Source organism: Canis lupus, chromosome 2 (assembly GCF_011100685.1).
Source record: "Canis lupus familiaris isolate Mischka breed German Shepherd chromosome 2, alternate assembly UU_Cfam_GSD_1.0, whole genome shotgun sequence".
NCBI classification, from domain to species: Eukaryota; Metazoa; Chordata; class Mammalia; order Carnivora; family Canidae; genus Canis; species Canis lupus.
The window spans coordinates 67,501,056-67,528,560 of NC_049223.1; the positions used below are offsets into that span (position 1 = coordinate 67,501,056).

The 27,505-nt window shown below is 49.8% G+C and overlaps 2 protein-coding genes and 1 long non-coding RNA gene across 16 annotated transcripts in view; 2 read left to right on the forward strand and 1 right to left on the reverse strand.

Moving 5' to 3' along the window:
- PHC2 (polyhomeotic homolog 2) overlaps nucleotides 1–3,666 on the forward strand; it is a 123,182-nt gene extending 119,516 nt beyond the window's left edge. For 7 of the 8 annotated variants that reach the window (XM_038531150.1, XM_038531149.1, XM_038531152.1 and 4 more), the window contains one exon: nucleotides 2,252–3,666. In XM_038531150.1, the coding sequence (XP_038387078.1) occupies nucleotides 2,252–2,406 (155 nt within the window). In that variant the 3' untranslated portion in view covers nucleotides 2,407–3,666. Of the gene's footprint in view, nucleotides 1–125; nucleotides 1,297–2,251 lie in introns of those variants that run through there. The other variant, XM_038531151.1, reaches the window with a different exon arrangement.
- Nucleotides 3,667–6,020: 2,354 nt separating this feature from the next.
- On the forward strand, nucleotides 6,021–26,961 carry A3GALT2 (alpha 1,3-galactosyltransferase 2). Of its 6 annotated transcripts, none has more exons than XM_038531158.1 (7): nucleotides 6,280–6,793; nucleotides 17,598–17,690; nucleotides 22,913–23,105; nucleotides 24,243–24,326; nucleotides 24,561–24,650; nucleotides 24,935–25,072; nucleotides 25,762–26,961. In XM_038531158.1, the coding sequence occupies exons 3-7, from the start codon at nucleotides 22,981–22,983 to the stop codon at nucleotides 26,447–26,449; spliced, it is 1,125 nt and encodes a 374-aa protein (XP_038387086.1). In that variant the 5' UTR covers nucleotides 6,280–6,793; nucleotides 17,598–17,690; nucleotides 22,913–22,980; the 3' UTR covers nucleotides 26,450–26,961. The 6 variants fall into 6 exon arrangements, with proteins under 6 accessions (XP_038387087.1, XP_038387089.1, XP_038387086.1 ...); XM_038531162.1 differs by having other exon boundaries at nucleotides 6,286–6,793; nucleotides 22,913–23,032; XM_038531157.1 differs by lacking the exon at nucleotides 17,598–17,690 and having other exon boundaries at nucleotides 6,284–6,793.
- On the reverse strand, nucleotides 8,654–25,882 carry LOC102155548. 2 transcript variants are annotated; one of them, XR_005355873.1, is made up of 4 exons: nucleotides 14,993–15,051; nucleotides 11,832–11,889; nucleotides 9,504–9,671; nucleotides 8,654–9,314 (listed from the first exon to the last, which is right to left on the reverse strand). It is a non-coding gene; the product is annotated as an uncharacterized LOC102155548 (long non-coding RNA). The 2 variants fall into 2 exon arrangements; XR_005355874.1 differs by lacking the exons at nucleotides 11,832–11,889; nucleotides 14,993–15,051 and adding an exon at nucleotides 25,778–25,882.
- Nucleotides 26,962–27,505: the final 544 nt, after the last annotated feature.

Genomic DNA, 27,505 nt, shown 5'->3' on the forward strand with positions numbered 1-27,505 from the left:
CCTGCTCCCCTCATCTCCAGGAGGGTATAGCTGCCCACAGAAGGCATCCATTCCTCTCCAAACGGGCCCCTTCAGGACATCATGCTTGCGTGTTCTTAGGACAAGGCCACCACTTCTCCCCACAGGTAGTGATCCAGGAGAGTATGGTGGAAGCCCCCATGCCCCTTTTGATCTAGACTCAGAAACCATGTGGCGTCACCTTCACAATATCACACAGGTCATGCCCACAGGTGCGTGAAAGGAAAGCCAGGTTTTTTGGGGTTTTTTGGGTTTTTTTTGTTTTTTGGGTTTTTTTTTTTTTGTTTTTTTTTTGTTTTTTTTGGAAAGCCGGGTTTATTTGGATCTGTTTGAGGGCTGGTTACCATAGTTCACCAGTCACTGGTCCCTACAATTCATGCTCCCCGCTCAAGCAGACCACCCTTACCCCCTTCTGTAGACCCCACAGATCTCATCCTATTGCAGCAGTAGTTCCAAACTCAGGGTCTCATCAGCAAACTCCAGTCAAGCCCAGTTCCTCTTGTTCTGAACACCTGAGAATTAGAGACACATTACCCACTTCCTTCCACAAGCCCAAGATGGGGTGGATAGGTATAGGATCACCACTGTAGGCATGCCTGCGCAGAAAAGGGAAGACATTGTTGGGGAGTGGGAGGGATACAGGAGTCACCGATGGCACCAATCCTGGAATCTAGCAGGGTGTGTGTTGGAATTTCTCTGATTAGGACTCAAAGCCTGGGAGTGATTTTCTTTCTTGCTTCCACCCTCAGAGTCATCCTTCCTTTCCCATGAAAGGTAGCCTGAGCTTTCAGTGGACTAGTTTTCTTGGCCTGTATCCTGCTGCTGTTCATTTCTATGACCCCAGACCCTTTCACTTCAAGCAGTGTTTATGCCAGTATAATTGTCTTAAAATGTTTGTGGGCTTCCAATGCATCTTGTTAAGGTTCACTCCATTAGACAACAAACAAACCCAAAAAGGCTCTAAGATAAGTCGTTTCTCTGTGTTGGCATCTTCTGAAGCTGAGGGACAGTCCCCCTTAATATGTAAGATGCTCTGCTGGTGGATGGCGAGGATTGGTGAGGCACGCCCGTAAAATCCTTACAGTTCTCTGAGGCAGCACCTTCAAGCTTCTGAAGTCTTGGTGAAAGATGTGTCATGCTCTCAGTTCCACCTCTAGACCGTGTTTTCTCACCTGTGTCCTGGATTTGATCTTCGCCTAGAAACTGCTTCTTAGTTTTGGCATCATTTGCTATCTGGGAGGACAGCGATTTTCAAACAAGCAAATCCTGGCTCCTTGATGTCTAACAGTTTGGCCTTTCCTCGTCGGTCCTCATTGTCCTGTGAGCGGTGGTCAGAAGCCCAGCAGCACTTTCAGTGTTCTGCTGGAAACATCCTCCCCTAGATGGCTCCGTGAGGTGCAGTACACTTACCGGGTTACACCCCCAGCAGGGCCGCAACATTTTTTCCGTTTCTCAACAAAGATCCATTTCTCCCAGTTTCCAGAAACCGTTTCCTTTCCTTGAAGACTCCCCCAGTCTCCTCACAGACCATCAGCCTTCTGTCCCGCCCTGGACACATCACTGACACTTCTCAGAGTCCTTCTGTCTCCCGTCTGCCACTCCCCTACCCACAGCAGCACTCCCCTTCCAGAAACCAGAATCTGCATTCGTTACTCTGGAGCGTCATGGCTTTTTACCCCGGGTTCTGTGGGGTCAGGAACGCAGCTTAGCTGCGCAGCGCTGGCTTGGGGGATCATACGGGGTCTCGGTCAAGGTGGCAGCCAGAACTGCGGTTGTCCAAAGGTTTGATGCCAGAGGACCTGGTTCCCAGGTGCCCTGCTTACATGGCTCAGGGGTGGAGTGCAGCTGTGGCCAAGTGGCCTCGGTTCCTCTCCATGTGGGCCTCCTCTGAGTGTTGCTTGCATGTCCTCATGACATAGTCACTGACTTCTCCCAAGTAAACGCTCTGGAAGAGCAAGATGGCAACTGCTGTGCCCTTTGCTACCCAGCTTTAGGAATCACATGCTGTCACTCCTGTAGCAACTTGTGGCTCTGCTGGGTCAGCCCCGTTCATCGGGGTGGTGGGGTGGAGTGACCAGGACATATATGAATGAGGTGTGGAGCACTTGGACGAGTCACGTAGCCTTTCTCGGGCTGTCAGATGAAAACAGAGTTGCCTTCCTCGAGGTGTGCCAGGCACACCGATCAGCACTGGTACCCCCACTGATCCTGTCTGTGGTGGTGTCCCCCTCAGGCTGCCAGGAGATAGCAGAGGAGTTCCGTGCCCAGGAGATCGACGGGCAAGCCCTGCTGCTGCTCAAGGAGGACCATCTGATGAGTGCTATGAACATCAAGCTGGGGCCTGCCCTGAAGATCTACGCCCGCATCAGCATGCTCAAGGACTCCTAGGGCTGGCCAGCGCAGCTGGGGCTCTGGCCCGGGGCTCCTCCTCCCGACTGAGCAGAGCCAGACAGACATTCCTGAGGGGCCCAGAAGTGGGGCCAGTTGGAGGGAAGGGCTCTCCCTATGGGGCGTGGCTGGTGAGGAGGTCTTGGCACCCCCTCCATGGCTCTCAGGGGCCTTTCTTTCTGTGGGAGGGGCAGAGAGGTAGGTGGCGCAGAAGATGGGGCTTTATGCTTGTAAATATTGATAGCACTGGCTTCCTCCAAAGTCCCAATACTCTAGCCCCGCTCTCTTCCCCTCTTTCTGTCCCCCATTTTCCAGGGGGTATACGGTCAGGGCTCCCCAACCTGGGTTGGGCTATTTTCAAGGGCAGCCGTCAGGCCGGATAGAGGCCTTGCAAGCCCTTGCCTGCCTTCCTCCCACTCCTCTCTCCGGGCTTGGCTAACTCTTCCGTTGCCGGCTTCTCCCCCTTCAGCCCATTTCTGAAGCAGCCAGGGGTTCTCCCCCTTCACCCTCCGCAGGTGGAGAGAGAGAAGCTGGGCCTGGTTTGGCCACGCCTGCTGGCACAGACGCCTTAACGCTGTGTGTGTGACTGGATGACTGTGTAGGAGCCTGGACTGGCAGATGGGCCCAGAGCCACCCTCTGGCATCTCCAGGTGTTCTGTAGCAAACAGCCACTTAGTGCTTTGTCCTGGACTCTGCTCGGCCTCAGAATGGGGAATAGAAAAGAAGGGCAGCCTCCACGCAGACAGGCAAGATCAGAAAGCGGCGAAGATCAGGAGGTTTTCCTTTCCAGAGTGGGCACGCTATCTCCGAAGCCCTTCCCACACTGTGAAGCCCCCAACTGCCCTGTTGGGCCACAAACAGCATTAAGGGAGCCGCTAGAGGCCGGGCCAGGCCTCCTGGCCTGCCCATCCGCCCGCCGTGGGGGCCCAGAGAACATCCGAAGGCAGAGAAGAGCCCCCAGGGTGATGTGGCCATGAGGAAGGCAGCCTTGGGCCTCCTGCCTCCACAGTTCTTTGCCTCTCGAACTTGCTAGCAGTTTGAACTACCTGCGGAGGAGGTAGGGCAGGAAGGGCGAGGGCCTGCCTCCGACTTGCCCTGTCCTTGGAGGCTCTGGGGGAAGAGCGGGGCTCTCCCTGGGAAGAGGGTGGGCTCCTTTCTCAGCTTGTTCTATTCCCCACTCACACCCCCAGGCAGGGTTGGAAATGAAGGACTTTTTTAACCTTTTGTTTTTGTTTTTTAAAAATAAATCTGTAAAATCTGTTTCTTCTGTGCCTTTCTCGATTGGCTACTTCTCGTCCCGAAGGAGAGGGATGGTTGTTTGGAGGAGGGACAACCTCCCTAACCGGACAGCAGGCCCTCCACCCTTTGCCGGGGCCAGGTCCTCTGAGGGCGCCCGTAGTAGACACAGCCTCATTTTCACAGGTGCCCCTTGGAATGGGAGAGCCCAGACCTGATGCTGTTGGGCCAGGAATATCTGGAACACCTAGGGCAGAGCCCAGACTCTTCCATCCGCGAGCGCACCCCTTCAGTTGGTGCTCAGTGGCTCCGCATCAGGGATAAGCCCTTGGGATGGCTTGGGTTCACTCAGTGCACTCTGAGCATTTTTCAGACACTGGAATAACTATCAGAGTCACTGTCCTCCATGAGGTGACGCGGTGACACCTAAACCTTAAATAAAGAGGAAAGGGGTAAGTGCCTGGGTGGCTCAGTCAGTTGGATGTCTGCCTTTGGCTCAGGTCACGTTCTTGGGGTCATCTTGGGGTTGAGCCCTGTGTCTGGCTCCCCGCTCAGCAGGGGTCTGCTTCTCTGTCCTGCCCCTCCCCCACTCATGCACGACCCTCCCTCAAACAAATGAAATCTTAAAAAAAAAAAGGGGGGGGGGGATCCCTGGGTGGCAGAGCGGTTTGGCGCCTGCCTTTGGCCCAGGGTGTGATCCTGGAGACCCGGGATCGACTCCCACATCCGGCTCCCGGTGCATGGAGCCTGCTTCTCCCTCTGCCTGTGTCTCTGCCTCTCTCTCTCTCTGTGACTATCATAAATAAATAAAAACTTAAAAAAAAAAAAAAAAAAAAGGAACGGGCGTTCCAGGCAGAGGCGGAGGAGGTGCAGATGTCGAGGCACGAGCTTGGCTGGGGCGGCCCAGGTGTGCGTGGCCAACAGCAGCTTGCGCCACCCCGTGCCTCTCTGAGCCAGGCCCGGTGGTGAGCAAAGCGGCCTCCCCGGCTTGCACAGAGCCCCGGATGGGAGGAGGGAGGCCACCTGGCTCCCGGGCCTTGCCTTCTCTGGGGTTTTCCTGGAGGCTTTGTTTCTGCCTGTTTAAAATGTGGGTTGGAGGCCTGGGGCCCAGCTCTGAAGAGTCTCCAAGGGCGGGCCCAGGAAGATTGGGCTGAGTAGCTGAGGACTTTGATAACTAACACCTCTCCGGAGAGCCTGTTAACGTTTAACCAACACCTGGAGGAAGAGAAGGTGACTGAGGATCCTGACGCCCGAGGGCGGAGCCAGTCCTGTGCCCGAGGGAGCCGGTGGGGGGCCCAGCTGGCGGAGGAATGCAGGCCTGGGGTCCTGGCGGCGGGCACGTCCCTACGCCCCAGACCCCTCCTCCCTTCCGGGGAGAGTAAGAGCCAGGCCTCTCCTGGCCGTGTTCCTCCACGTGCGGGAGGGAGGAGGGCGCCCAGACTCCCCGAGTGAGGATGTGCTGACGGCGCGGCCGACGCAGGCGAATAGCGGTGCCACTTCTCTTCTTGGTGCCAGGGCGCTGCTCTACGTCCCGGTGGGTCCCCCTGCTTGTGAGAGCTCACGTTAGGCCGCCTTTACAACAGACCTGCGTTAGAACCTGGTTTCACTGACCAAAACAATCTCTGAGAGGGTTTTTGCTTTTCTGGAAAACAGGCAAAAAGTGAAAAGAGCGTCTTTTCTGCAGCAGGCTGCCCTGGAAGCCGCCACGCTCCGGCTCCGCGGCCTGGGGTCAGGAGCATCTGTGCTGCACCTCCCTTTATCCCACTATCTATTAGCAAGGTGTGTTCTAAGGCGACAGAGAAGCCTAAGGTTACTTTTTGGCCCTGGGAATGCTGGACATACTTTCCATAGAAAATAATAAACCACCTTCGCTTTACGTCTTTTCTGCTTATGGAAGTTTTCATAAAGAATATTCTGATTTCAGAGAACAGGAAAGCCTGTACTTGTTCCTGTGGCTTACACTTCTTTTTTTTAATTTTATTTATTCATGAGAGACACACAGACAGAGACACAGAGGGAGAGGCAGGCTCCATGGAAGGAGCTGACGTGGGACTCGATCCCAGGCCTCCAGGATCACACCCTGGGCTGCAGGCAGCGCTAAACCGCTGCGCCACCAGGGCTGCCCTGTGGCTTACACTTTTTTTTTTTTTTTTTAGATTTTATTTATTCATGAGAGAAACAGAGAGAGAGGCAGAGACATAGGCAGAGGGAGAAGCAGGCTCCACACAGGGAGCCTGATGTGGGATTTGATCCTGGGACTCCAGGATCATGCCCTGGGCTGAAGGTGGTGCTAAACCACTGAGCCACCCAGGCTGCCCTGGCTTACACTTTATATAGAATTTTGCAGACCTCTTTTGATCATGAGCCACGGTTTAAAAAAAAAAAAAAAGCTTCCCAGTCTCACATATGTACTTACAGATATCTGAAGCAAAAACTTCACAAAACAATACCTCCCCTTATGTACCTTCTGATATTTTCAGTTCTCTTCCTGTTCATACGTTTTAAATCTTGCTCACAGTCCACAAAACTGTGGTGCCTGAGGGTGCACAACTGCACTTTTAGAAACCCTGCCCATTGTACTTTCCAGAACTGTTCCATATGCTCTACCTATGGGGCTCTTACACTGTCCCAGGTGACTGGTGTATGTACCCGTTTTACTGTTGAGTTGTCCAAGGTCACAATCAGGTGACCAGTGCCCTTGAGATCTGACTGAAGCTCCATGTAGGACGGAGTCCCCCCTGGCCCATAGACTCTACGAACTGACCCACCGACCTCCCCAGGGCTCCAGGACACTAAAGAGGCCCATAGGGACCCTGGGGCAGGTAAGAGAAGTCAAAATAGCTCAGAGCTTCTGGCCTACCGGAGCTGGCCTTACTCAGATCCACCTTCTTCCAGGTGATTGGCCCCAGAGGGGCTCCCGACACCCACCCTGGGGCCAGCTTCCTCCAGCAAGCACCGCCCCCAAGGGAGTCCCTCTCAGGGCAGTCCATCCCTGCCTGCTTCTGTGGGTGTGGTTTCTGACAGATGGCCCGGAGCGGTTTTGTCCCAGGCACCAGGAACTGGTCATTTCTTCTCTGGCACCGAGCTAGAGGGTTCTTCTTGGTGGACTGTCCTACCAGCTTCTCGACATGGCTCTCAAGGAGGGACTCAGGTGAGTTGGGGACACTGCCAGCCTGTGGGGAAATATGGGGCAGAACAGCCGAGCCGGGAGGAGTCCAGCCTGGTGGCCAGGACACCCACGAGGAGCCGGAAGGCTGGCCCTGCTGCGTACCAGCCGAGCCATGCTGATGTCGGGAGAAGGGGACTCTGAAAGGGGACATCACTCAAGGGTTAGAGACGGTCCATGGGGCAGAGCAGGAGCAGGGGACTGCATCCCCCTCACAAGGAGATCTTGTGGATCTTGCCGCAAAGCTGCGTAACTGCTCTTGCTTTCCTTACCTCCAAGCCCCCTTGGGGAGCAAGAGAAGACACAGTGCTGTGTCCCCCACCATAACCAAGGGCTTGCTCTAGTCTCCCTGGGACAGGCCGTCCAGGATTAAAACTTGTTCCCACTCGGGAACTATCTCCAGCCCTGTCTTGAGAGCCAGGAGGCTGGAGGGGGCAGAGCGTGGGGGGGCTTGAGGGCCCAGCTTCCACCAGTGGAGCTGGGGTGGGGGGGTGCTTCTGAAAATAGCTGAGCGAGGCAGGTGGAACAGTGGGTCGGGTCAGACAGAGGCCCCTATGGCCTAAGGGTCCCCAGGCTGGGACACTGAGGGGGTGGCAGGAAGCGGGCGAGGGCCTACCATGGGCCCAGATCCGGGCCCCTTCCGAGCCCTCACCGGGGCTACTTGGGGCCAGCTCCACCGGGCTGCCCTGACTGAGCCCCAGGGCCCAAGATAAACATCAGCTCCCCCCCACCCCCAGATAGGAGGGTGCCGGCTGAGCCGAGAGAAGTGGATGCCAGCCTCCCTGCCCCCGGAGCGGAGCGCAGCCAGGGGCCTTCCTGGACCGGCCCTCTGGGGGTGGCGGTGCTGGCGAGGGAGGAGAGCCAGAGCTTCCGGGGGAGGCCTGGTGGGACCTGGTGGGAACGAGAGGTGCCGTGCTGCGGGGGACAATAGCAGGGCTGGAGACCCTCGGGAGAGGAGCCTCGGGGCTGATCTGGGGCCCGGCCATAAGGAGTCCCAAATGCCCTGTTCTGGCTTTGGAATCCGTTTTAGTACATGTGCTGCCGAAGCGAGCACTGGCTTTGGAATCAGACCTAAGTCCAAACCTCGGCTCCCCCATTCAAGCAGCTGTGTGACCCTGAGCAAGTCATTTCACGCTTCCGAGCCTGTTTCCTCCTAAGGTGGAGATAGTCGCGGCATCTCCTTCAGGGAACCGTGGGCAGACCTCACTAGGTAGGGATACAAAGCACCCGGCAGGCAGAGGGGCAGAGGGTCCGCTCCCTAAACTCTGGGATCAGGAGTAGCGTAGACTTAACGCTGAAGCAGCCTTTTTTTTTTTTTAATTTTTATTTATTTATGATAGTCAGAGAGAGAGAGAGAGAGAGAGAGAGAGAGGCAGAGACACAGGCAGAGGGAGAAGCAGGCTCCATGCACCGGGAGCCGACGTGGGATTTGATCCCGGGTCTCCAGGATCGCGCCCTGGGCTGAAGGCAGGCGCTAAACCGCTGCGCCACCCAGGGATCCCCTTAAAATTTTTATTTATTTATTTATGATAGTCATCACAGAGAGAGAGAGAGAGGCAGAGACATAGACAGAGGGAGAAGCAGGCTCCATGCAGGGAGCCCGACGTGGGATTCGATCCCGAGTCTCCAGGATCGCGCCCTGGGCCAAAGGCAGGCGCCAAACCGCTGCGCCACCCAGGGATCCCTGAAGCAGCCTTAAGAAGGAGTCAAGGTTTGGGAAAGAAAGACAAGAAAACCATTGATTGCCTCATTCCTTCGTTTACTGAACAAACAGTCATTAATACACTAACCTCAAGGCAGGCTCTGGGGTTTGGCGCCAGGAACGCGAAGCAGGCCCCGCGGCGCGGCGGGCGGAGGCCAGAGGCCAGGGGCTGGCCCGGCAGGTGCGGGAGCGGGTCCGCCCAGGCCCCGGGAGCGCAGGGCGCCGGGCCGGCGTGCCAAGGAGGCTGCGTACCAAAGCGTTAGCTGGAGCTTGACGGTGGTTGGTAGGAAGATCAGGGCAAACATAGGAGGTGGGAGTCCCCGAGTCCCCGCAGGTTTGGGTCCCCCAAAGTCGCGAGACTAAGCCAGGGCAGGTGAGACCCAGGAGTCCAGAGCAGCGGTGCGGCCGGCTGGCTCTGCGGGGTGGGCACAGGGAGCTGGGGCTCTGGTGGGGAGGCAGAAGCAAGAGGCCTGGGTGACTGAGGAGAGCGGAAGGGGCCCCCTGGGGTAACTGGGACCAGTCACAGAGAACACAGGACTTCAAGATGTCATTTCCCAAGATGGAGGAGACCTGAGTGGGGAGCAGGTTTCTGAGGAAAATGCAAGAGCTCCTTTTTGGCCATTAAGTTTGGGAGACATCCAAGTGGAGGGCTGAGGTGGCACCAATGCCCCAGGTGTCCTCCTCAGGGGCACCTGAGCCCCACCCCGGTTGCAGGAGGGATCTCTGATCCCGGATGTTGTAGATGATGACTTGGGTCTCTTCCCTGGGCTCCCAGCACAGAACTCCCCAAATCCACGGAATTTCCTGATAGGAATCTTTTGTTATTCATAATGAGCCCTTACCACGGCAGAGTTTGTGCTAAGGAGGTTGCATAAGGTAGCCTCCCCGCCCCACCCCCCCCCCCCCCCCCCCCGCCCACCTGCCCCCCACTCAAGTGATTAGAGACTTGGAACGTTTAGTTAGCCCCACCCCCTGCCTGGGTTATAAACACACCTGAACAACAAAGTTGAGCAAGTTTCTGGGTTGGTGAAGGCATCCCAATGCGGGTAGGGGCACGGGGTGGTGCATTCCAACTCCTTGGGGATAGAAGCTCCTCCTGAGCGCTGGACCCTTCTGGATGGCACTCCATGGAGCACGTCATCTGGGTGTTCATAAATAAACCTGGAAACGGAAGTAAAGGGCCTCCCTGAGTTACGGGAGCTGTTCTGTGAGCCAATTATGGAACACGAGGGGGTTGTGGGAACCCTGGAGTCCAAATCAATCAGCCAGAAGTAGGGGTGGCCCAGGATTTGCGGCTGGCATCTGAAGAGGGGGTGGTCTTCCAGGGCTGAGCCCTTTAACTGAGGGACCTGGCACTAACTCCACATAGACAGTATAGACAGTAGAGAATTGAATTGTTGGACACCCACTTGATATTGGAGAACTGAACTGGTCGTTGGTGTTGGAAAGCACCCCACAGGGTGACTAGAACAAGAGGGGAAGCTGGACAAGAGATGACTGTGAAGGGACGCCTGGGTGGCTCAGTGGTTGAGCGCCTGCCTTTGGCTCAAGGTGTGATCCTGGATTCCCAGGTTCAAGTCCCACATCAGGCTCCTTGCATGGAGCCTGCTTCTCCCTCTGCCTGTGTCTCTGCCTCTCTCTCTCTCTCTCATGAATAAATAAATAAAATCTTAAAAAAAAAAGAGATGACTGTGAAGAAACAGACATTTTCTCCTGTTAGACAACATTAAAGAACAAAATTCAACTGAGTAAATGTGAAGATCGAATGGGACTTACTTAAGGATTCATGAATCGGACAGCATCTCAGCAGATTGAAAGGAGCTCTGAGGAGCTGTACAAAATGGAAGACTTTTATAGGCAGGAGGGAATATTGGAAAGGAAGCTTCTAGCAAAAAGTGGACTGTTCCAGACAAGGTCACTTTGGAGGAAGGCGAGGGGTCTATTGGGCAGATTATACCTCACTAGTGCCGACCAGGGAATTCCAGACCGACTGGTTAAAAGTTAACATTCCTGGGAGAAGTTGGAACTGCAGTTATGTTAAGTACTAAGTCTTGGTTTGCGGACAGTGTGTGTGGGGTGGGGCTTACTGTGTGTGACTCCATTCCGGGCCCGTTGTTTCTTTTTTAAGAATTTCCTCCTTTAGACCAGACTCTGAGTTTAACTGAGACAAGCATTAGCGCCGCTCCCATCTATCACTCCATCCAAAGTTCTCCCAGTTTTCACTGATCCTCAGTGTGGCATTCACTGCTCCTGACTTCAGGTTTACAGTTTTTAAGGACATTTCACTTCATTCCCTTCTTGATGTTCCAGCCTCGGGGAGATCATTTGCTTTGTGGTTAGAGGCTTCAAACATGCATTTAAAGCTTTTCAGAGAAGACAGTGCCCTAGGATTACTACTGCATTATACGCAGGATGCTCTGTGTATAGAGTGCACTTAGGGGCCATGGTCCCCAAGACCCAAATCAGTCAAAATCAAGTAAGTCAAAGAAAGACCCCACTGGAGAAGTCACTATTTTAAGGTTTAAGAGATCTTCCGTTAACTGAGCTTTCACTGCCCGGGAAGTGTAAATCCAGGTGCAGGCACAGCACCTCCACGTTCAGCTCAAAATTCAGCAAGGGCTGTCCTTTTATTAAAACCAACTCTGGAGCAGCCCCGGTGGCTCAGAGGTTTGGCGCCTGCCTTCAGCCCGGGGCGTGATCCTGGAGACCCGGGATTGAGTCCCAAGTCGGGCTCCCTGCGGGGAGCCTGCTTCTCCCTCTGCCTGTGTCTCTGCCCCTCTCTCTGTCTCTCATAAATAAATAAATAAATAAATAAATAAATAAATAAATAAATAAATAAATAAAATTAAAAAAAAAAAAAAAACAACTCTGGCCAGAGTCTAAGGATTTTCATTGTGCGACTATTGCTCTAGCACTGGATTTGTGCCATACTTCAAAGAGTTAAGAACAGTGTCCTGATCACAGCCTCATTTGTTTTCACTCCTAACCAGGGAGTTAGGGACCTGCCAAAGGAAGCAAATCCTGAATCACAAAAGCCTCCCTGGTAGGTCCTTTCTAACTTGACCTTGTAAATTTAGGGGAGCTCCCTGACAGGGTATCTTGGTTTGTTTGTAACCAGTTAGGGGCCCAGTTACATAACCCTCTTAGATAAGAGGCATTGCCTGTCTAGGCACTTAACAGGCCCATAGGGAATGAAAACCGCCACAAAGACAGACCCTCTGAGCACAAACCACTCCTGCTAAGGTGGCACTGTGAATGGATTCGATCATCACAAGACAGATCAGAGTTTTTGAAGACAAATCCAGAAGTCTGAAAGGTTACCTTCCTTTAGCAGTGGCCCAGGAGATACGGATGAAAGTGTTCTTTTTCCAGGCCAATGCTAGAATAAAGGAAAGAAAGAAAGGAGAAAGGGTTTTGTCGTTAAAGTAGGAAGTCTCGATCTGGTGTCTTGGGTGGAAGCAGTCTACCTGGATGCCCGCTACCCCTCTTCCTTGTCAATCTGATTTGGAGGTCGCCAGCATCTGCACAGGATCAGATGTCAGGTGCAGCCTTCTTTGGCTGTGAGGTGAAGGTATCCAAGTTCACATCCTTGAAGTTTGGCCGCCATCAGCGTAGTGAGGAGGACCTGGTATAGTCCCTTCCAAGGAGGTTCAGGGCATTCTTTGTTCTTGGTGACTCCAAGTTATTTAGGAGAAAATTGTTAACATTAGTTTGGGGAGTCGTAGCCAGATATTTGAAGAAACTAGAAAAATTCAGGATCTGATTCTGTTTACAGGCATTTATTAACAAAATCTCAAAGACAATAAACAGGATTAGAATCTAATATCTACAAGGTGCAAACAATTTTTCTATGATTACCTGTGTTCACCAAATATAATCACAGTAAAACTAATCTGTTTGCATTAAGTTGACCTGATTATATAAGTGCAGTAAAAATAGTGGTTGACAAGCCCTTCTGAAGACTGCTCTGCTGGAACTTCTCATAAGGAATCTCAGATTGAACTTTTTAAAAGTCTCTGAGGCAGGAAGCCAAGCCAAGGAGTCACCATGAGATTTTACTGAAATACCTATAGTTTGGGTGATTTCCTATGTGTCTTACTACAAGAACAGATTCTCCTAGAACTTATGCAAATAACTAGCTATATTGCTCTGAAAAGAACACTCAAGTCTCCAAATTCAGGAGAGGATCAGGTTGGGGAAAAAAAATAAATGTTTCATCTTTGTTTACAAAGGTATGCTTTACTGAATTGCCGTAAGTCATACAGCTTAAGAGAAAAGGTTTCCTTAAATATGGAAAAACAAAAACATTAAGGAACCAGCAGTGTTTCAGACGGAAACTTGTAAAAAATTATAATCATCTTCCTTGTTCATTCGGTCCCATGTAATTAATACTTTTTCTGTTTGAGTCCAGTTTCCCTATTAGTTCTGAAAATTTTTACCCTATTTCAGCTTTATGATCTTCAAGTTACCAGAAACCTGTCCTGAATCTCCTTACTTACAGCTGAAGCACTTTTGCAGCAATATTTTTGCAAAAGCATCAAAGTAAAACCATACCATCTACAAATGACAAAAGGTTTTAAAAAATGGCCGTGGTTAAATAGAATTGACAAGGAAATTTGACTATTTCTGTAACATACAACATTTTAAGACAATAACCAAGGTTATATGACTGATAGCATTATACCAGGACATAGTAGATCTTCAGGAATTTCACATAATTTCTCGAATATTTACATACTACACAAATACAACATAAGGAAGGCTTCATTTTTTTTTTAAGATTTTTATTTTATTTGGCAGAGAGAAAGCACGAGTGAGGGGAGGGGCAGAGGAAGAAGCAGACTCCCCAGTGACTGGGGAGCCATCCTAGCACCCTGGGGTCAGGACCTGAGCCTAAGGCAGACACTTAACCCGACTGAGCCACCCAGGTGCCCCAGGAAGGCTTTGTATTTGACAGTGCTTCCCAAATAAGCCTAATTAGTTTGGCATCTCTCTTTTTATAAGGAGAACAAAACTCTTTTGCAGTTTTTCCAAGGATCCTATAGAAAATTTCAAAATTATTTTCAAGTTAAAAATATTTCCTTCAGAATTATATTGTGGGAGTAAGGGGGAAAGAATTTATAAACGGTATCAAAGGGTTTTGCGCCCGAGCGCCTGGGTGTCTTAGTCAATTAAGTGTCTGCCTTCGGCTCAGGTCATGATCTCAGGAGCCCTGTGTCAGGCTCCCTGCTCAGTGAGGAACCTACTTCTCCCCCTACCCCCTGCTCGTGCTCTCTCTCAAATAAATAAAATCTTTTAAAGATTTTATTAAAAAAATAAATAAAAAAATTAAGGGTTTTTGGGGGGTTTTGGTGTTCTTTAGAGGGAGGAGGGGCAGGAGAGAATCTTAGGCTGGCTCCAGGCTGAGTGCAGAGCCCAATGTGGGGCTCAGTCTCAGGACCCAAGACCATAGCCTGAGCCGAAATCAGAGTCTAATGCTTAACAGACTGAGCCACCCAGGCACCCTCAAAGATACAAAAGGGTTTTTTAAAACTTGGTCAAATAAGATCATAGGTCATCGTGAAGCATAACTTGATTATCTATTTAGCCATAATGATGATTTGTCTGCAGACAAGTACAGAGTTAAGGAATTGTAAAACAAAAACAAGCTCTTAGCTTTTCTAATAGAGAAGTCTGAGTTTTCTTAAGTAACCAAGAATCTGATATGACACACAGGAAATTATTTTGAGAGGACACAAAATCTTTGTTTTCTAGGCAGATTACTTAAAGGTAAAGAAAAACCTTTATAATCTCATATCAACTGCAGACCTATAGTCTAAGAAAACTTTGTCCTAACGGAGAGGAAACCAATTTTAATTGTGTACTTGAGCACTTTTGCTATTAACATCAATTCACTTTTTAAACTTACTTATATCCATTCCAGTCTTAGCCATCTTGACCACACATAAAATCCCTTTCCTGGGCAGCCCAGGTGGCTCAGCGGTTTAGCGCCGCCTTCAGCCCAGGGCATGATCCTGGAGACCCAGGATCGAGTCTCATGTCGGGCTCCCTGCATGGAGCCTGCTTCTCCCTCTGCCTGTGTCTCTGCCTCTCTCTGTGTGTGTCATGAATAAAATCTTTAAAAAAATTTTTTTTCCCAAGATTACTTTTCTACAGACCATCTGCAACCTTCTTTTTTACGTTCAGATTTCGTCCTGTTTTTTCTTTCCCATTCTGAATAACCAGCCTTACTTTTAGGACAAAATTACTTTCCCTCAACAAAAGTGCATTTCCATCCTCATACCTTCTCTTACCGAAAATGCACATCCTGCTTTCCTTTCACACAGAGAACTTTCTTTACTAATGTCAGTATTTTTTATTTTATTTTATTTTGAGATGATCTAAATATTCAGTGAATTCAACTTAACCCATCACTTAACGTAGAAAGACTTTAAGGTTTTAAAGGGTCAAAAGATTTTGGAAACTATTTGCTGAAAAGTTACCTAAAAACTCTTATCCTGGGATCCCTGGGTGGCGCAGCGGTTTAGCGCCTGCCTTTGGCCCAGGGCGCGATCCTGGAGACCCGGGATCGAATCCCACGTCGGGCTCCCGGTGCATGGAGCCTGCTTCTCCCTCTGCCTGTGTCTCTGCCTCTCTCTCTCTCTCTGTGTGCCTATCATAAATAAATAAAAAAAAAAAAAAAAACTCTTATCCCATTTACATCTATTTAAATAATTTATTCTTAACAATTATATTAAGATTACCTGCAAAAATATCATTCATTAGAAATTAGACAAAGTAGGTTATAATCCTAAGTTATTTTTCAGGCTGACAAATTTTTGTAATAGATATGAACTTATTTTTATTAGTCAAACCCAAGTAGAATGAAATTTGTGTGTCTGGCATTTAATGCTGATAACTCTAAAGACATATCAATTTTTAAAAAGCAGTTAAGTAGTTTTTTTTTAGTAGAGTTCTTTACACATTAATTTTGGCAGTCCTATTTGTAATAGAAAATACTACAACATCTACAACACATAGAGGCAGACACATATGATCATAAAGACATGCTGAGACCTTACGGCTTTTGTTTTAAGATTTTAGCCATGAGGAGTACCTGGGTGGCTCAGTTGGTTAAGCAGCCAACTCTTGATTTTGGCTCAGGTCACAGTCTTAGGGTGAGATGGAGCACTGTGTTGTGCTCTGTACTGGGCATGGAGTCTGCTCAAGATTCTCTCCCTCTCTCTAATAAAATAAAATATAAGAATAAAATAAAATTTTAGTCATGAAACCAGTATGATAATACAAAACTCACTAGGTTATAAAAGAATAGTTGGAATAAATTAAGTTTATCTGCTCAGATGGCTAAAGCTTTTTATTAGTATTTATGGAGAAGACACTTAAGATTTTTATTAGTCTTTGACAATCTAATGGAAGCTGTGGACTAGATTATGGGCAAGGGAATGTCTATAGCAGTTTATATGTCTTAAGAGCCTCTTTCCTTCCTTTTTCCCCCCCTTCTATTAAGAATTACAGTTGATTCTTCAAAACCTGGCTTTGAATTGCACAGGTCCACTTATAATGGATTTTTTTCGATAAATACAGTATAGTACTGTGAATATTTTCTTTTATGATTGTTTAAATAACAATTTCTTTTCTCTAGCTTACTTTATTGTAAGAATACAATATATAATACGTATAACATATGAAATTTGTTAACTGACTATATTATCAGTAAGGCTTTTGGTCAATAGTAGGCTATTTGTAGTCAAGTTTGGGAGGAGTCAACATTATATGCCAGTTTTTACTTCAAAGGGGGTATCAACACCCCTCACCCCCTGTTCAGGAGTCAACTGTACTTCCCTGAAGTTTGCAGTTTAAGGAGATGGCCTAGACCAGAAGAGGAGAGTCCCTGGAGAAAATCAAGTAGAGTATTTACATCTCAAAGGCACAGGGAAATACTGCAAACTCCTTCAAAGAAGGACACGAGTTCCCTAAGGCCAGAATGTTTACAGTACGTACAGGCCTTTTGAGGTGAATCCAGGCAAGGTTAATTGTTAAAAAGAAGGGTGGACTTTGAATTTATATTTTTAAGTAATTTCTACATCCAACATGGGTGGATGTAGAAACTCACAACCCAGAGATCAAGAGTCACATGCTTACCAACTGAGCCAGTCAGGTGCCTCTATTTTATTAAGTAAGCTCTACGCCGAATGTGAGGCTTGAACTCACAACCCGGAAATGGAGTCATATGCTCTACCAACTAAGCAGGTCAAGCCTCCCCACCCCCCACCCCAGAATGGATGGACTTTGAATTGTTTCTAGAGCTGCATTTCTGGTCTTGCAAAGATGTGGAGAATAAGGATAGCTGCTTCTAACTCCTCGAGAAATTGAGCTGTAGCCTGGAGGACATCCCAGGACTGACATGCCCATCCACCATGTTGGAAAGGTTTTCTTTCCCTGAGTACATTTAGCTTAAGGGAGAAGGTCTAAAAAATATTCATATCCGGCTCTGAATATCAGCTTTCAATTTGGCCAAGTTTATGACCACAAAATTATTAAATTCTTCCAAATATCTTGTCAGGTTTCGGCTAGGACAAACAGTAAGCATTTCAGGCAGTACAAAACAACCTCATGAACCCCAAGAGTTATCCTCCAGGAGGGTACAAGAGATTATTTTCACAAGCTCTAGAGCCATTCCCAAAGATCAGTAACGAATGGCCTGGATTTGGAAAGGAAGGGACAAGGTGAAAACTTTTCTCTTCCTACCAGATACTAAGAGATCCAGGAGAGCTGACTCTGGTAAGAATATTCTCACCTTTAGCCAGCTCCTTCCAGTCTTTCCCAGGATCCCACGCAGGCCCCAAGTGGTGTGCTTTTTTTAAGTAGGCTCCATGCCCAATGTGAAGCCCAACTCAGGGCTTGAACTCACAACCCTGAGATCCAGACCTGAGCTGAGATTAAGAGTTGGATGTTTGCTTAACCAACTGAGCCACCTAAGCACCCTATGAGTGAGATTTAAAGTAAAGGGTGTAGTTACAGTATCTATTAGAATTTGGCCAGTTGTTAAAATTAATTTTAATTTTAGTTTCCTCTTTCCTGTTTAAGGCAATTTCGGGAGAATCCCTTGGACACTTGTCAACTCTGAGAGGGGCCTATATTGGAGGCCCACCTTTGGGAATTGATACAAGGACCTTCAAGGTGATGTTGGATATTTTGCATAGGGCCTTTGAAGACAATGTCTTTTCTAGCATCTGTTGATTACAACTGAGACATTGATGGGGATCCCTGGGTGGCTCAGCAGTTTAGAGCCTGTCTTTGGCCCAGGGTGTGATCCTGGAGTCCCAGGATCAAGTCCCAGGATCGAGTCCCAGGATCGAGTCCCAGGATCGAGTCCCATATCGGGCTCCCTGCATGGAGCCTGCTTCTCCCTCTGCCTATGTCTCTGCCTATCTTTCTCTCTCTGTGTGTCTCTCATGAATAAATAAAATCTTTAAAAAACAAAAAGCAACTGAGACATGGTCCCCTGGGCCAGCATTTTAATGATGGGCCCCTAGGAAGGTACAATGTGAGAGGCCCAGATGCTATTTTAAGTCTCTGGCCTTGCAGCTGTTGTAGCTGTAAGACTAATGGCTTGGCAGACTTCTCTTTATGATCTTGTGTCTAAATTTTCATTGGCCTTTTGTGATGAATTTTTTTAATGAAGCTATTCTGGAATCTTGAAGCCTGTGGAAAGCTTCTGTATGTCAGTTAAAATAGGTATCCCATTCAATTGGTTTGATTTGGGAACCTCTCCCCCCCCCCTTTTTTTTAGATTGATTTATTTATTTTAGAGAGAGTGCACATAAGAGAGCACGAGCAGAGGTAGCGGGAGAATTAGGCTCCCTGCTGACCAAGAAGCCAGACTTGGGGCTTGATCCCAGGACCCTGGGACCATGACCCAAGCTGAAGGTAATCACTTAACTGACTGAGCCACTCAGGTATGCCCCCCTCCTTTTTAAAAAAAATTTTTTTTAATTTATTTATGATAGTCACAGAGAGAGAGAGAGAGAGAGGCAAAGACATAGGCAGAGGGAGAAGCAGGCTCCATGCACTGGAAGCCCGACGTGGGATTCGATCCTGGGTCTCCAGGATTGCACCCTGGGCCAAAGGCAGGCGCCAAACCACTGCACCACCCAGGGATCCCCCGTTTTTGTTTTTTTTTTAAAGATTTATTTGACATTTGATAGAGAGCAGGGCAGAGGGAGAGAACCTTAGCAGACTTAAGCTGAGCACGGAGCCCGACTCAGGACCCGATCCCATAATCCCAAGATCATAACCTGAGCCACTCAGAAATCAAGAGTCAGCCACTTAACTGACTGAGCCATCCAGGCACTCCTAAGAACCCTTGCTTTTAAGTGTACTTCTTACATGAGTCATGAGTGATCTTGTCTAAATGCAATATTCTCCATAATGGCAATTGTAATTCTAGGTTGCTTTAGTAAGATTTGCCATTTGGTAGATATTGATAGCTTTCAGGACTGCATCAATAAAATAAGACACAAAATAAAATAAGACACAAAATAAATCAGTGTACTGGAAGATGGTATGCTTAACTCTAAATTTTAAGGATCCCATTATTATTATTAGCTATTATCATTTTTCAGCTAAGCCATTAGGTCTCTAAGTACCAAACTAATACCTAAAAGGGACATGCTGTTGAATTGGGAACTGCGTGATATTTTACAGTATACTTTGTTGCATTGAAATTTTGAGGTTGGCAGGTGGCCTAATGTCAATCTGAATCTAACCTTAGCCTCACCCAACATATGAGTTTTTAGGTTAGAGGGCAAGTGCTCTAACAGTTTTTAAATGCTTGGCCCACGCCCAACAATTCTTACAGCTTGTTGGCTTCTGAGATTCCCATTAGCAATAGCTTTTACTATGTACATGTTAACAGAAATCACCGGTGACAAAAGAAATGAGACTGTGGACACCAGCAGCAATCTGTAGATGGGCAGTTAGAAGGCCCCTTGTGTGCACCACCAGCCAGTCCTTATGCAGAAGCCGGGAGCTGGTGGGGAACTGAATCACAGAGTCCGAAGAATGAGGACTGCAGACTGAGTCCAAATGAGCAGGAAGTGCAGCTGCCCAAAGCAGGTCCCAGTGTGGAATCTGGGGACAGAACTGAAGTGTTGGGGGGTCCAATCAAATAGAGGAGGTATCAGACTATAAACCAAGGGCGAGGGGCTGGGGTTATGGGGGAACCTGCTGCCAGCTCAAGCTGACCAGCCCCAGACTGGAAAGCCAATTAGATCAGAAGCTTGATGCAAAGACAGTGGAGCTCAGAACCAAGGCAAATTTACCTAAGGCCCTCAGAAACAGCGAGAAAGAGAATTCAAAGGGTTCACGGAACACCTGCTTCTCATTGTCCCTAAAGCCACCAGAAGCCTCCTTTGATCCTATCGGTACTACCAAATCTGTTTTTAAAAAAAAAAACAAAACAATTCAGCTGAGTAAATGTAAAGATCTAACTGGCTTTATTTAATGGTTCATGAATTGGGTAGCATCTCATCTCCGCAGATCGAAAGGAGCTCTGAGGAGATGTACAAAATGGAAGGCTTTTACAGGCAGGAGGGGATGGGGAAAGGAAGCTTCTAGCAAAAAGTGGGCTGTTTCAAGCAGAGTTACTTTCCTTCGGGAGAAGGCAGGGGTCTATCAGCCAGAGAATCTCACTAGTGCTGACCAGTTAATTCCCAACTGACTGGTTAAAGGTACATTTCTGGGAGAAGTTGGAAACTGCAGGCAGGTAGGTATTAACTGGTTTGGTTTGTTGACAGGGGGCTTAGTGTGAGTGACTCCATTTGGGGTCTATTGTTTAATAACAACCAAAGCACCACATTGTATGGTGGAACATGATAGAAGCATATCAAGTAGAAATCCCCTCTTCGTCCAATCTCAGCTCCATCAACTGTGCAACTCCTTCTGAATTGTCATCTAACCTGGTAGCCGCCAGCCTTATGTGGCTACCAAGCACTTGAAATGTGACTAATTCCAACTGAAATGTGCTATAAATCTAAAATACACACTGGATTTAGTATTTAGACTTGGTACAAAACAAGGATATAAAATATCCCCATAATTTGTATATTGATTATATGTTGAAAGGTTTATTTGGGATATATTGGGTTAACTTAAAATATTATTAAAATTAATTTCAGCTGTTTCTTTTCACATTTTTTTATGTGACTACTAAAAAATTTCCATTTATATATGTGGCTCACATTATACTTCTGGACAGTGCTGTTCTAGATCTTCTCCTGCAGGTTTAGAAAAGACCACAGATAGCACGTCTGTAAACGCACAGGTTCGTAGGTGTAAGGACTTTCCCCTCATAGAAGTGAGATCAGCCTCTATATACTCCTGTTACTTCCTTTTCCACTCAACACTTCAGGACCTCTTTTCCAGAGAGTACATATTAATCCATCTGATCCTTTTTAGGGGTCACGTTGCTTTCCGTGGCTCATTCATCCAATACCCCCCTGGTCAACCCTGGGGTTGCTGACATCCATTTGCTATTTCAGACAAAGGTACAAGACCATCCTTGATCTGCCCACTGTGAGTCTCCATTCCTCAAGGTGGGATAGCCGGGCAGGTGACAGCACTTCACATGTGACAGCAAAAGAGCCAGATCCTTAAGGCTTCGGGGACAGGGCTAAGAGGTGTAGACTTGATCTTGCAGGCTGTAGGAAGGCTTAAAATGCCTTGTTGTTTTTCTAAATTGCTAACCCTGTACTTTTCCTTCATTAAAAAGGCAGTCTAAGCACATTACAAACAACTGGAAGGGGAAAATAAAGGGAAAAAGAATCCTACTATAACTTACTGCATAAGACACTTACGTTTTCCTCTTTAGTCTTATTTTCTGGCCCATGTTTTAATTCCTGCTAAATTATAATCATACTGCCCATCAATTTTAGAGCCTGCTGGGTTTTTTTTCTTTTCTTTTCTTTTCTTTTTTTTTTTTTTTTTCATTTAAGCTTCCTGTGTAAGTATTTTTCCAGGTTGTCAGATAAAAGGTTATTTCGTCAGTCTGTGGGCTGGCTGTTGGGGCCTTTCCAGCCGGCCACATGAGGCCTTCTCCATGGTGCGCCCAGTCGGGATCCAACCAAGCTCCAGTGACCCTCATGAAAGAAACACACATCCCTCCACCAATCCCAGCCCCTTGGCCTCCTCCAGTTACCATCCTCCTTCCTTTTTTTTCTTTTTATTTTATTTATTTTTTCTTTTTTTTTTTTCTTTTTAAAGATTTTATTTATTTATTCATGAGAGACACATAGAGAGAGAGACAGACAGAAACAGAGACACAGGCAGAGGGAGAAGCAGGCTCCATGCAGGAAGCCTGATGTAGGACTCGATCCCGAAACTCCAGGATCACGCCCTGGGCAGCTGAGCCACCCAGGGATCCGCCTCCTTCCTTTTTTACAGCCATACTTCTGGAGAGTCATCCGGGCCCCCTGCCTCCACCACTGCATCTCCAGTTACTCCTCCCACCCCACCAGACAGTCTGGCACTGTCTCCTTTCCCAGCCCCCTGGCCCTGGCCCTCTAACCCAGTTTTGCCCAGCCCGCTGCCTTAACAGTCCTTCACCACCTACACCTCCCCACCCCACTTCCGGGTGTCTCACGCCACTGCCACTGGACCCTGAGGGCTGGCAGGGGCCTAGAACCTGCCTTTCTGTCTCCAGACATGCTCCCCTACTCCCAGTGTCCAGGCTCAACAGTTCGGCTGGAATTTTTTTTTTTTTCCAAATAAAAATCTGACTGCATCATCCCCTGGGGAAAGTATCTTTCAGGGCTCCCTATGGTCCTCAATATGAAGCCCAAAACCCTTAGCCTGGAATGCAGGCAGGGTGTGATCTGGCCTTGGCTTACCTCCAGCCTCTCCTCTCTCCACTCCCCACCTGCACTCCACCCTGCAGTGCCATGCACAACCCAAGCTTTCTCTCACCTCTCACTTTTGTACATTGTTGTTTTCTTCTCATAGACCTTCCTCCCTACTCTGCTGCCTTCTTTGCCTGGGTAACTTCTAATTATTAGAGGCCACCTCTTCCAGGAAGCCTTCCTGACTTCCTCCCCATTAGTCAAGGCTCAGTTGCTACCCTCCAATTCACCCTCACAGCATCTTGCATTTATACTAATTCCGGCCTTCACTGTGCTGCGCTCCATTAATCTCTTCACGGTCTGTCATCGAACCCATTCTCTCTCTTTCTGGCCACCCACATCTTCCTGACTCCATTCCCTGGAGAGAGGTCTGTGCCTCGCTCACCTCTGAATCCCTGACCTAGCAAGTGCTTGATTCTGAGCTCATGCCCAGTAAATAGAGGGTGAATACATGAATAAGCAGAAACTCGTGAACATCTTGATGTATAAACTTTTCCCATACAGGTGATTTCTGAACAGGCTCCTGGAAGTTGGGCTGATTGGATTAAAAGAGATGAACAGTGAAGGCTTTGATGACCATAGCTTTCCACAAAAGATCTAGCAAACTTCACCCCCACCAGCAGTGTAAGAGTGTCTACCTCATTGTATCCTTGCTGCGTGGCTGTTTTTATTTCTTTTTTAAAAGCTCATTTTACAGGTAAAACATGCCAGCTTGTTCTAATTTGTATGTCTTTGGTTACTGGTGAGGTTGAGCATTTCCGCATACATTTGCTTCCTAAATGCATTTCTTCTTGGATGATTGGTCATGTGATATGGACACTGTTAAGGCAAGCAGGCATTTTACAGCATGGCTTTGGGGGCTGTTGGAAGTGGCTGGCAGCAGGGAAGTTGATGCCATGATGATCCTGGTGAGGGATGCACAGGCAGTTGCCATGGGAGATGGGGGTACAGCAGGAGCTGAGTGGGGGACATCAAGGAGGCCGTGTCAACCCTATCCTGGGACTGACAGCAAACAGGGGTGAGGGAGAAGGAGGGGTTTCAGGCATGGCCAACTGAACAGAAGGTACCATGTGCTGAGATGCTGGTGCAGGTGAATATGGGTGTGCACACACGACTATGAGATGCTTCTCCGAGCTATCTACTAGATACATCTGCTGAGGAACAGTCAAGTGGGGGTGGCAGAAAAGGCCAGGGAGCAGGAATGTCTGATCTGGCAGGCTTCTTGAAAGAGACTACGGGGGGCCCAGACTTGGGAAGGATGTGTAGGGCAGAGAGTGGAGTTGGGAGGTTGTCCCGGGGATGAGGGTCTGCTCAGGAATAACAGTAGCAACAGTCCAGAGTGTACTGAGCCAGTACTATGTGTGAGGCCCTGCTCTCATCGCTTAGCTTTATGCAATCAATGGCATACTGGGAAGCTGGGAAAAAGGGATAGCAAGCACTCCCAGTACGGAGAGGGAATAACCTCAAAGACAAGGGTCCGTGGAGGTGGAAAATGCAAGATGCAGAGGAGCCTATCTACTGTGCTCCCCTTGAGTCGGGGGAGGGAAAGGGGGAGAAAGGAATTGCTACCATATTTCGATCTGCCTCCATGCAGAGCAACTAAATGGCTGGGACCTGGAAAGACTGCACTATACAGACTGCTTTGTACTTTTGAATGCCTGTACCACGTGAATAGGATAGATTTGTATTTAAAAATCAATAACACAAAAAAATAAATAAATAAAAAATAAAAAAATAAAAATCAATAACATGAAACATTAAAGTTACATAATCAATTTCTCATGTGTATGTCTGGAATATAAATGAGTTGCTAATGCCCTTCCCCACCACCTAGGACCTGGAAGAGAATCTTCTGGCAGCTGATCCTACTTGGGTTTGGCCTCTCAGGGCTGCTCCTGTATGGGCTCCCTATAGTCAGGTACTACCCCCTTCCCCCAGCACAGAGTATGGGAACCAGCAGGGTGAGGATTAAAGCAGCTCCTTCCGGGTGCTGGGGGAGGGGGGGAGAGTGGGGTGTGTGTGGCTATCTTGGCCTCACACTTGTCCTTATGGGTTCTCCCTCCTTGTAAAGAACAAAGTGAGAAGCTTCCCCCTCCCTGCCCCCTCAGCTGGCTGTCATGCCCCTCCCTCACTGCTGCCCCCACCCCCACAGGCATCTGGAAGTCCTCATCCCCATGGGTGTCTGCCCTTCTGCCAGAATGGCCATGCTGAGAGACAACTTCACTGGTCTCCTGCGTCTCTGGTAAGACGCTAACACTGACATACCCTCCAGAGCTCTGCCCCAGCGTCCCTGCCCTCCTCACATCCCTCACCCCAGCAGGGCCAGGTACTCCTTCCAGTGGCCCCATTAGGTCACAAATCTCCCAATCCTTTGTACTGGATCTAGGCTAGGGATCTCTAGGGGTAGGGGCTGGGTCACACCCATTTGTGGGTCCCGAGGGCCCAGCACTGGGGAGGTAGCAGTGCACATGCACCAAATGGGTGGATGAATGAATGGACCTCTCTCTCCATACCTGCCCTGGCCAGGGCCCGGCCTGATGTTCTGACCTGTACCTCCTGGGGGGCTCCCATTATTTGGGATGGCACCTTCGACCCAGCTGTGGCCCAGCAAGAGGCTCTACAGCAGAACCTCACCATTGGTTTGACTGTCTTTGCTGTAGGCAGGTAAGGCCTGGGGAGGGGGGGTTGGGGCTATCCAAGCAGGGAATGGAATGGGTGGGTATGTGACCTAAGGGCGGGGCACCCTGTGGGCCACAAGATCCCAAAGTGAAGAGGGAGTCAAATGGAGCACCTCTCGTCCTAGACTCCCAGTGAGAGGGCAGGACGGTCCTTTCCCTTTCCCTCCACCCTGGACACCAGCACTACGGTGCTGCCCCCAGGGCAGCCCTTATGATCCCAGGGATCCCTTAAGATCCCAGTCGCAGGGAGTCCCCCAGGGCCTGCCCTTAATGATCTCTGTAGGGAGCTGCCACAAGCTCAGTGCCCGAAAACAACAAACAACGGCTGTCAGCACAGCTCCTGGTTCAGGAGGCAGATTTCCCCGGGGCTCCGTAGGAAGGGCTCCTGGCCGCTGCCTCCCAGGGTCTGGGCCTCCCGGGACGGCCGACTGCTGTCCCCACACAGCCCTCCGCGCCCCTAGCTGGGCTTCCTCACCGCCCTGCGGCATCAAGGGCCTGGGGCTTCACAAGCGAAGGCTCCAGGCCCGAAGGAGGCACCGACCAAGGCCGCCGCCCGTCCCAAGGGCCAGCACAGCCTCTGTGCCGCGCCCCGCGTTCATCCAGGCAGGTGGCGGGGCCGCGGGGAGGGGGGGGGGCGGCCGCCGCGCCTCTCGGGCTGACCCCCCGCCCCCGCAGGTACCTGGAGAAGTACCTGGCGCGCTTCCTGGAGACGGCCGAGCAGCACTTCATGGTGGGCCAGCGCGTGGTGTACTACGTGTTCACCGAGCTCCCGGCCGCCGTGCCCCGCGTGGCGCTGGGCCCCGGCCGCGGGCTGCGCGTGGAGCGCGTGGTCCGCGAGCGGCGCTGGCAGGACGTGTCCATGCAGCGCATGCGCACGCTGCACGAGGCGCTGCACGGCCGGCTGGGCCGCGAGGCGCACTTCGTGTTCTGCATGGACGTGGACCAGCACTTCCGCAGCTCCTTCGGGCCCGAGGCGCTGGCCGAGTCGGTGGCGCAGCTGCACGCCTGGCACTACCACAGGCCGCGGTGGCTGCTGCCCTACGAGCGGGACGCGCGCTCGGCCGCCGCGGTGGCGCCGGGCGAGGGCGACTTCTACTACCACGCGGCGGTGTTCGGGGGCAGCGTGGCGGCGCTGCGCGGGCTGACGGGGCACTGCGCGCGGGCCCTGCAGCGGGACCGCGAGCGCGGCCTGGAGGCGCGCTGGCACGACGAGAGCCACCTCAACAAGTTCTTCTGGTTGCACAAGCCCGCCAAGGTGCTGTCCCCCGAGTTCTGCTGGAGCCCCGACATCGGCTGGCGGGCCGAGATCCGTCGGCCGCGCCTGCTGTGGGCGCCCAAGGAGTACGCCCTGGTGCGCGACTAGGCCCTGCTGGGGCCCCTGCCGCCCCAGCCAGAGCTTGGACGGAAACGGCCCCAACGTTGCGGCCTGTGCCTTTGGGGCCCTTCTCGCCGGGAGGGAAAGATCCCCTTTCAACAGCGACCGGTGTAGCAGGACGGCGGGGCGCCTCTGCCAGGCTGCTGATAGACCTTTCACAGCTCTAGCCCTACTGGATTCGGCCGATGCCTCCTGAAGAGCTGTTTTAACCCCCATCACGCACCGACACCCCTTCTTAGTAAGGAGACTGAGGCACAAAAGGAAACAAAACTACCTAAGGACACAGAGAATCTACGAGTCGGTCTGGGCAGCAGCAGCAGAGCCAGGGCTGGCCTTCACTCTGAAAACAGAGTAGCTTCTGGGCAAACAGGAGAACGCCTCTGCTGCAGGAGAAACTTGGTGGCATCTGAGTCCTTGGCTTTGCCCTTCCATCTCCCTCGACCCTCAAGCATAGTTTGTAGATATTTAAGTAATATTGTAATAAAACTATTCCAAAAGTGTCCCTATGGCCCTTTCTCCCAGGCAATGTCCACAAAAAGGACATGTCCTTGACGTGGGGCTCTTAGGGCTGTCTGGGAGGTAAGTTTCCTTACCTGTGGCTGCTATTCAGAGTCTTCATCAAGTGGGGATAAACACAGGCTCTGAACAGGAGGGAAATCATCAGGCCTTCCATGAACGGTGGTCACAGTGCCAAAGAGACAGCAGGCAGCAGCTGGAGGCCCCTGGGCTGTCCTCTGACAGTTGGGACTGCTGAGGCCTTGGGAGAGTGAGGTTTCACCCCAGGTCCCCTGAATCCTTTGTGTAGTGTTCTCACAGTCCTTGCGTTTTTAATAGCCTCCACAGTTCCTTCAAAAGACAGCAATTTTGGCATAAATCAACCCTGATGGTTTTTACAATCTGATCATTTTTACAACCAGATTCTACTTATTGATGATGTGAAATAAGAGATCTCTCTACTCTCAAAAACAGTTTGAAGTTCCCCAGCGCCTCCTGCCCAAACAAGATTTAGCAAACCTTAGAAGGCCATTTGGACTCTGGATTAGA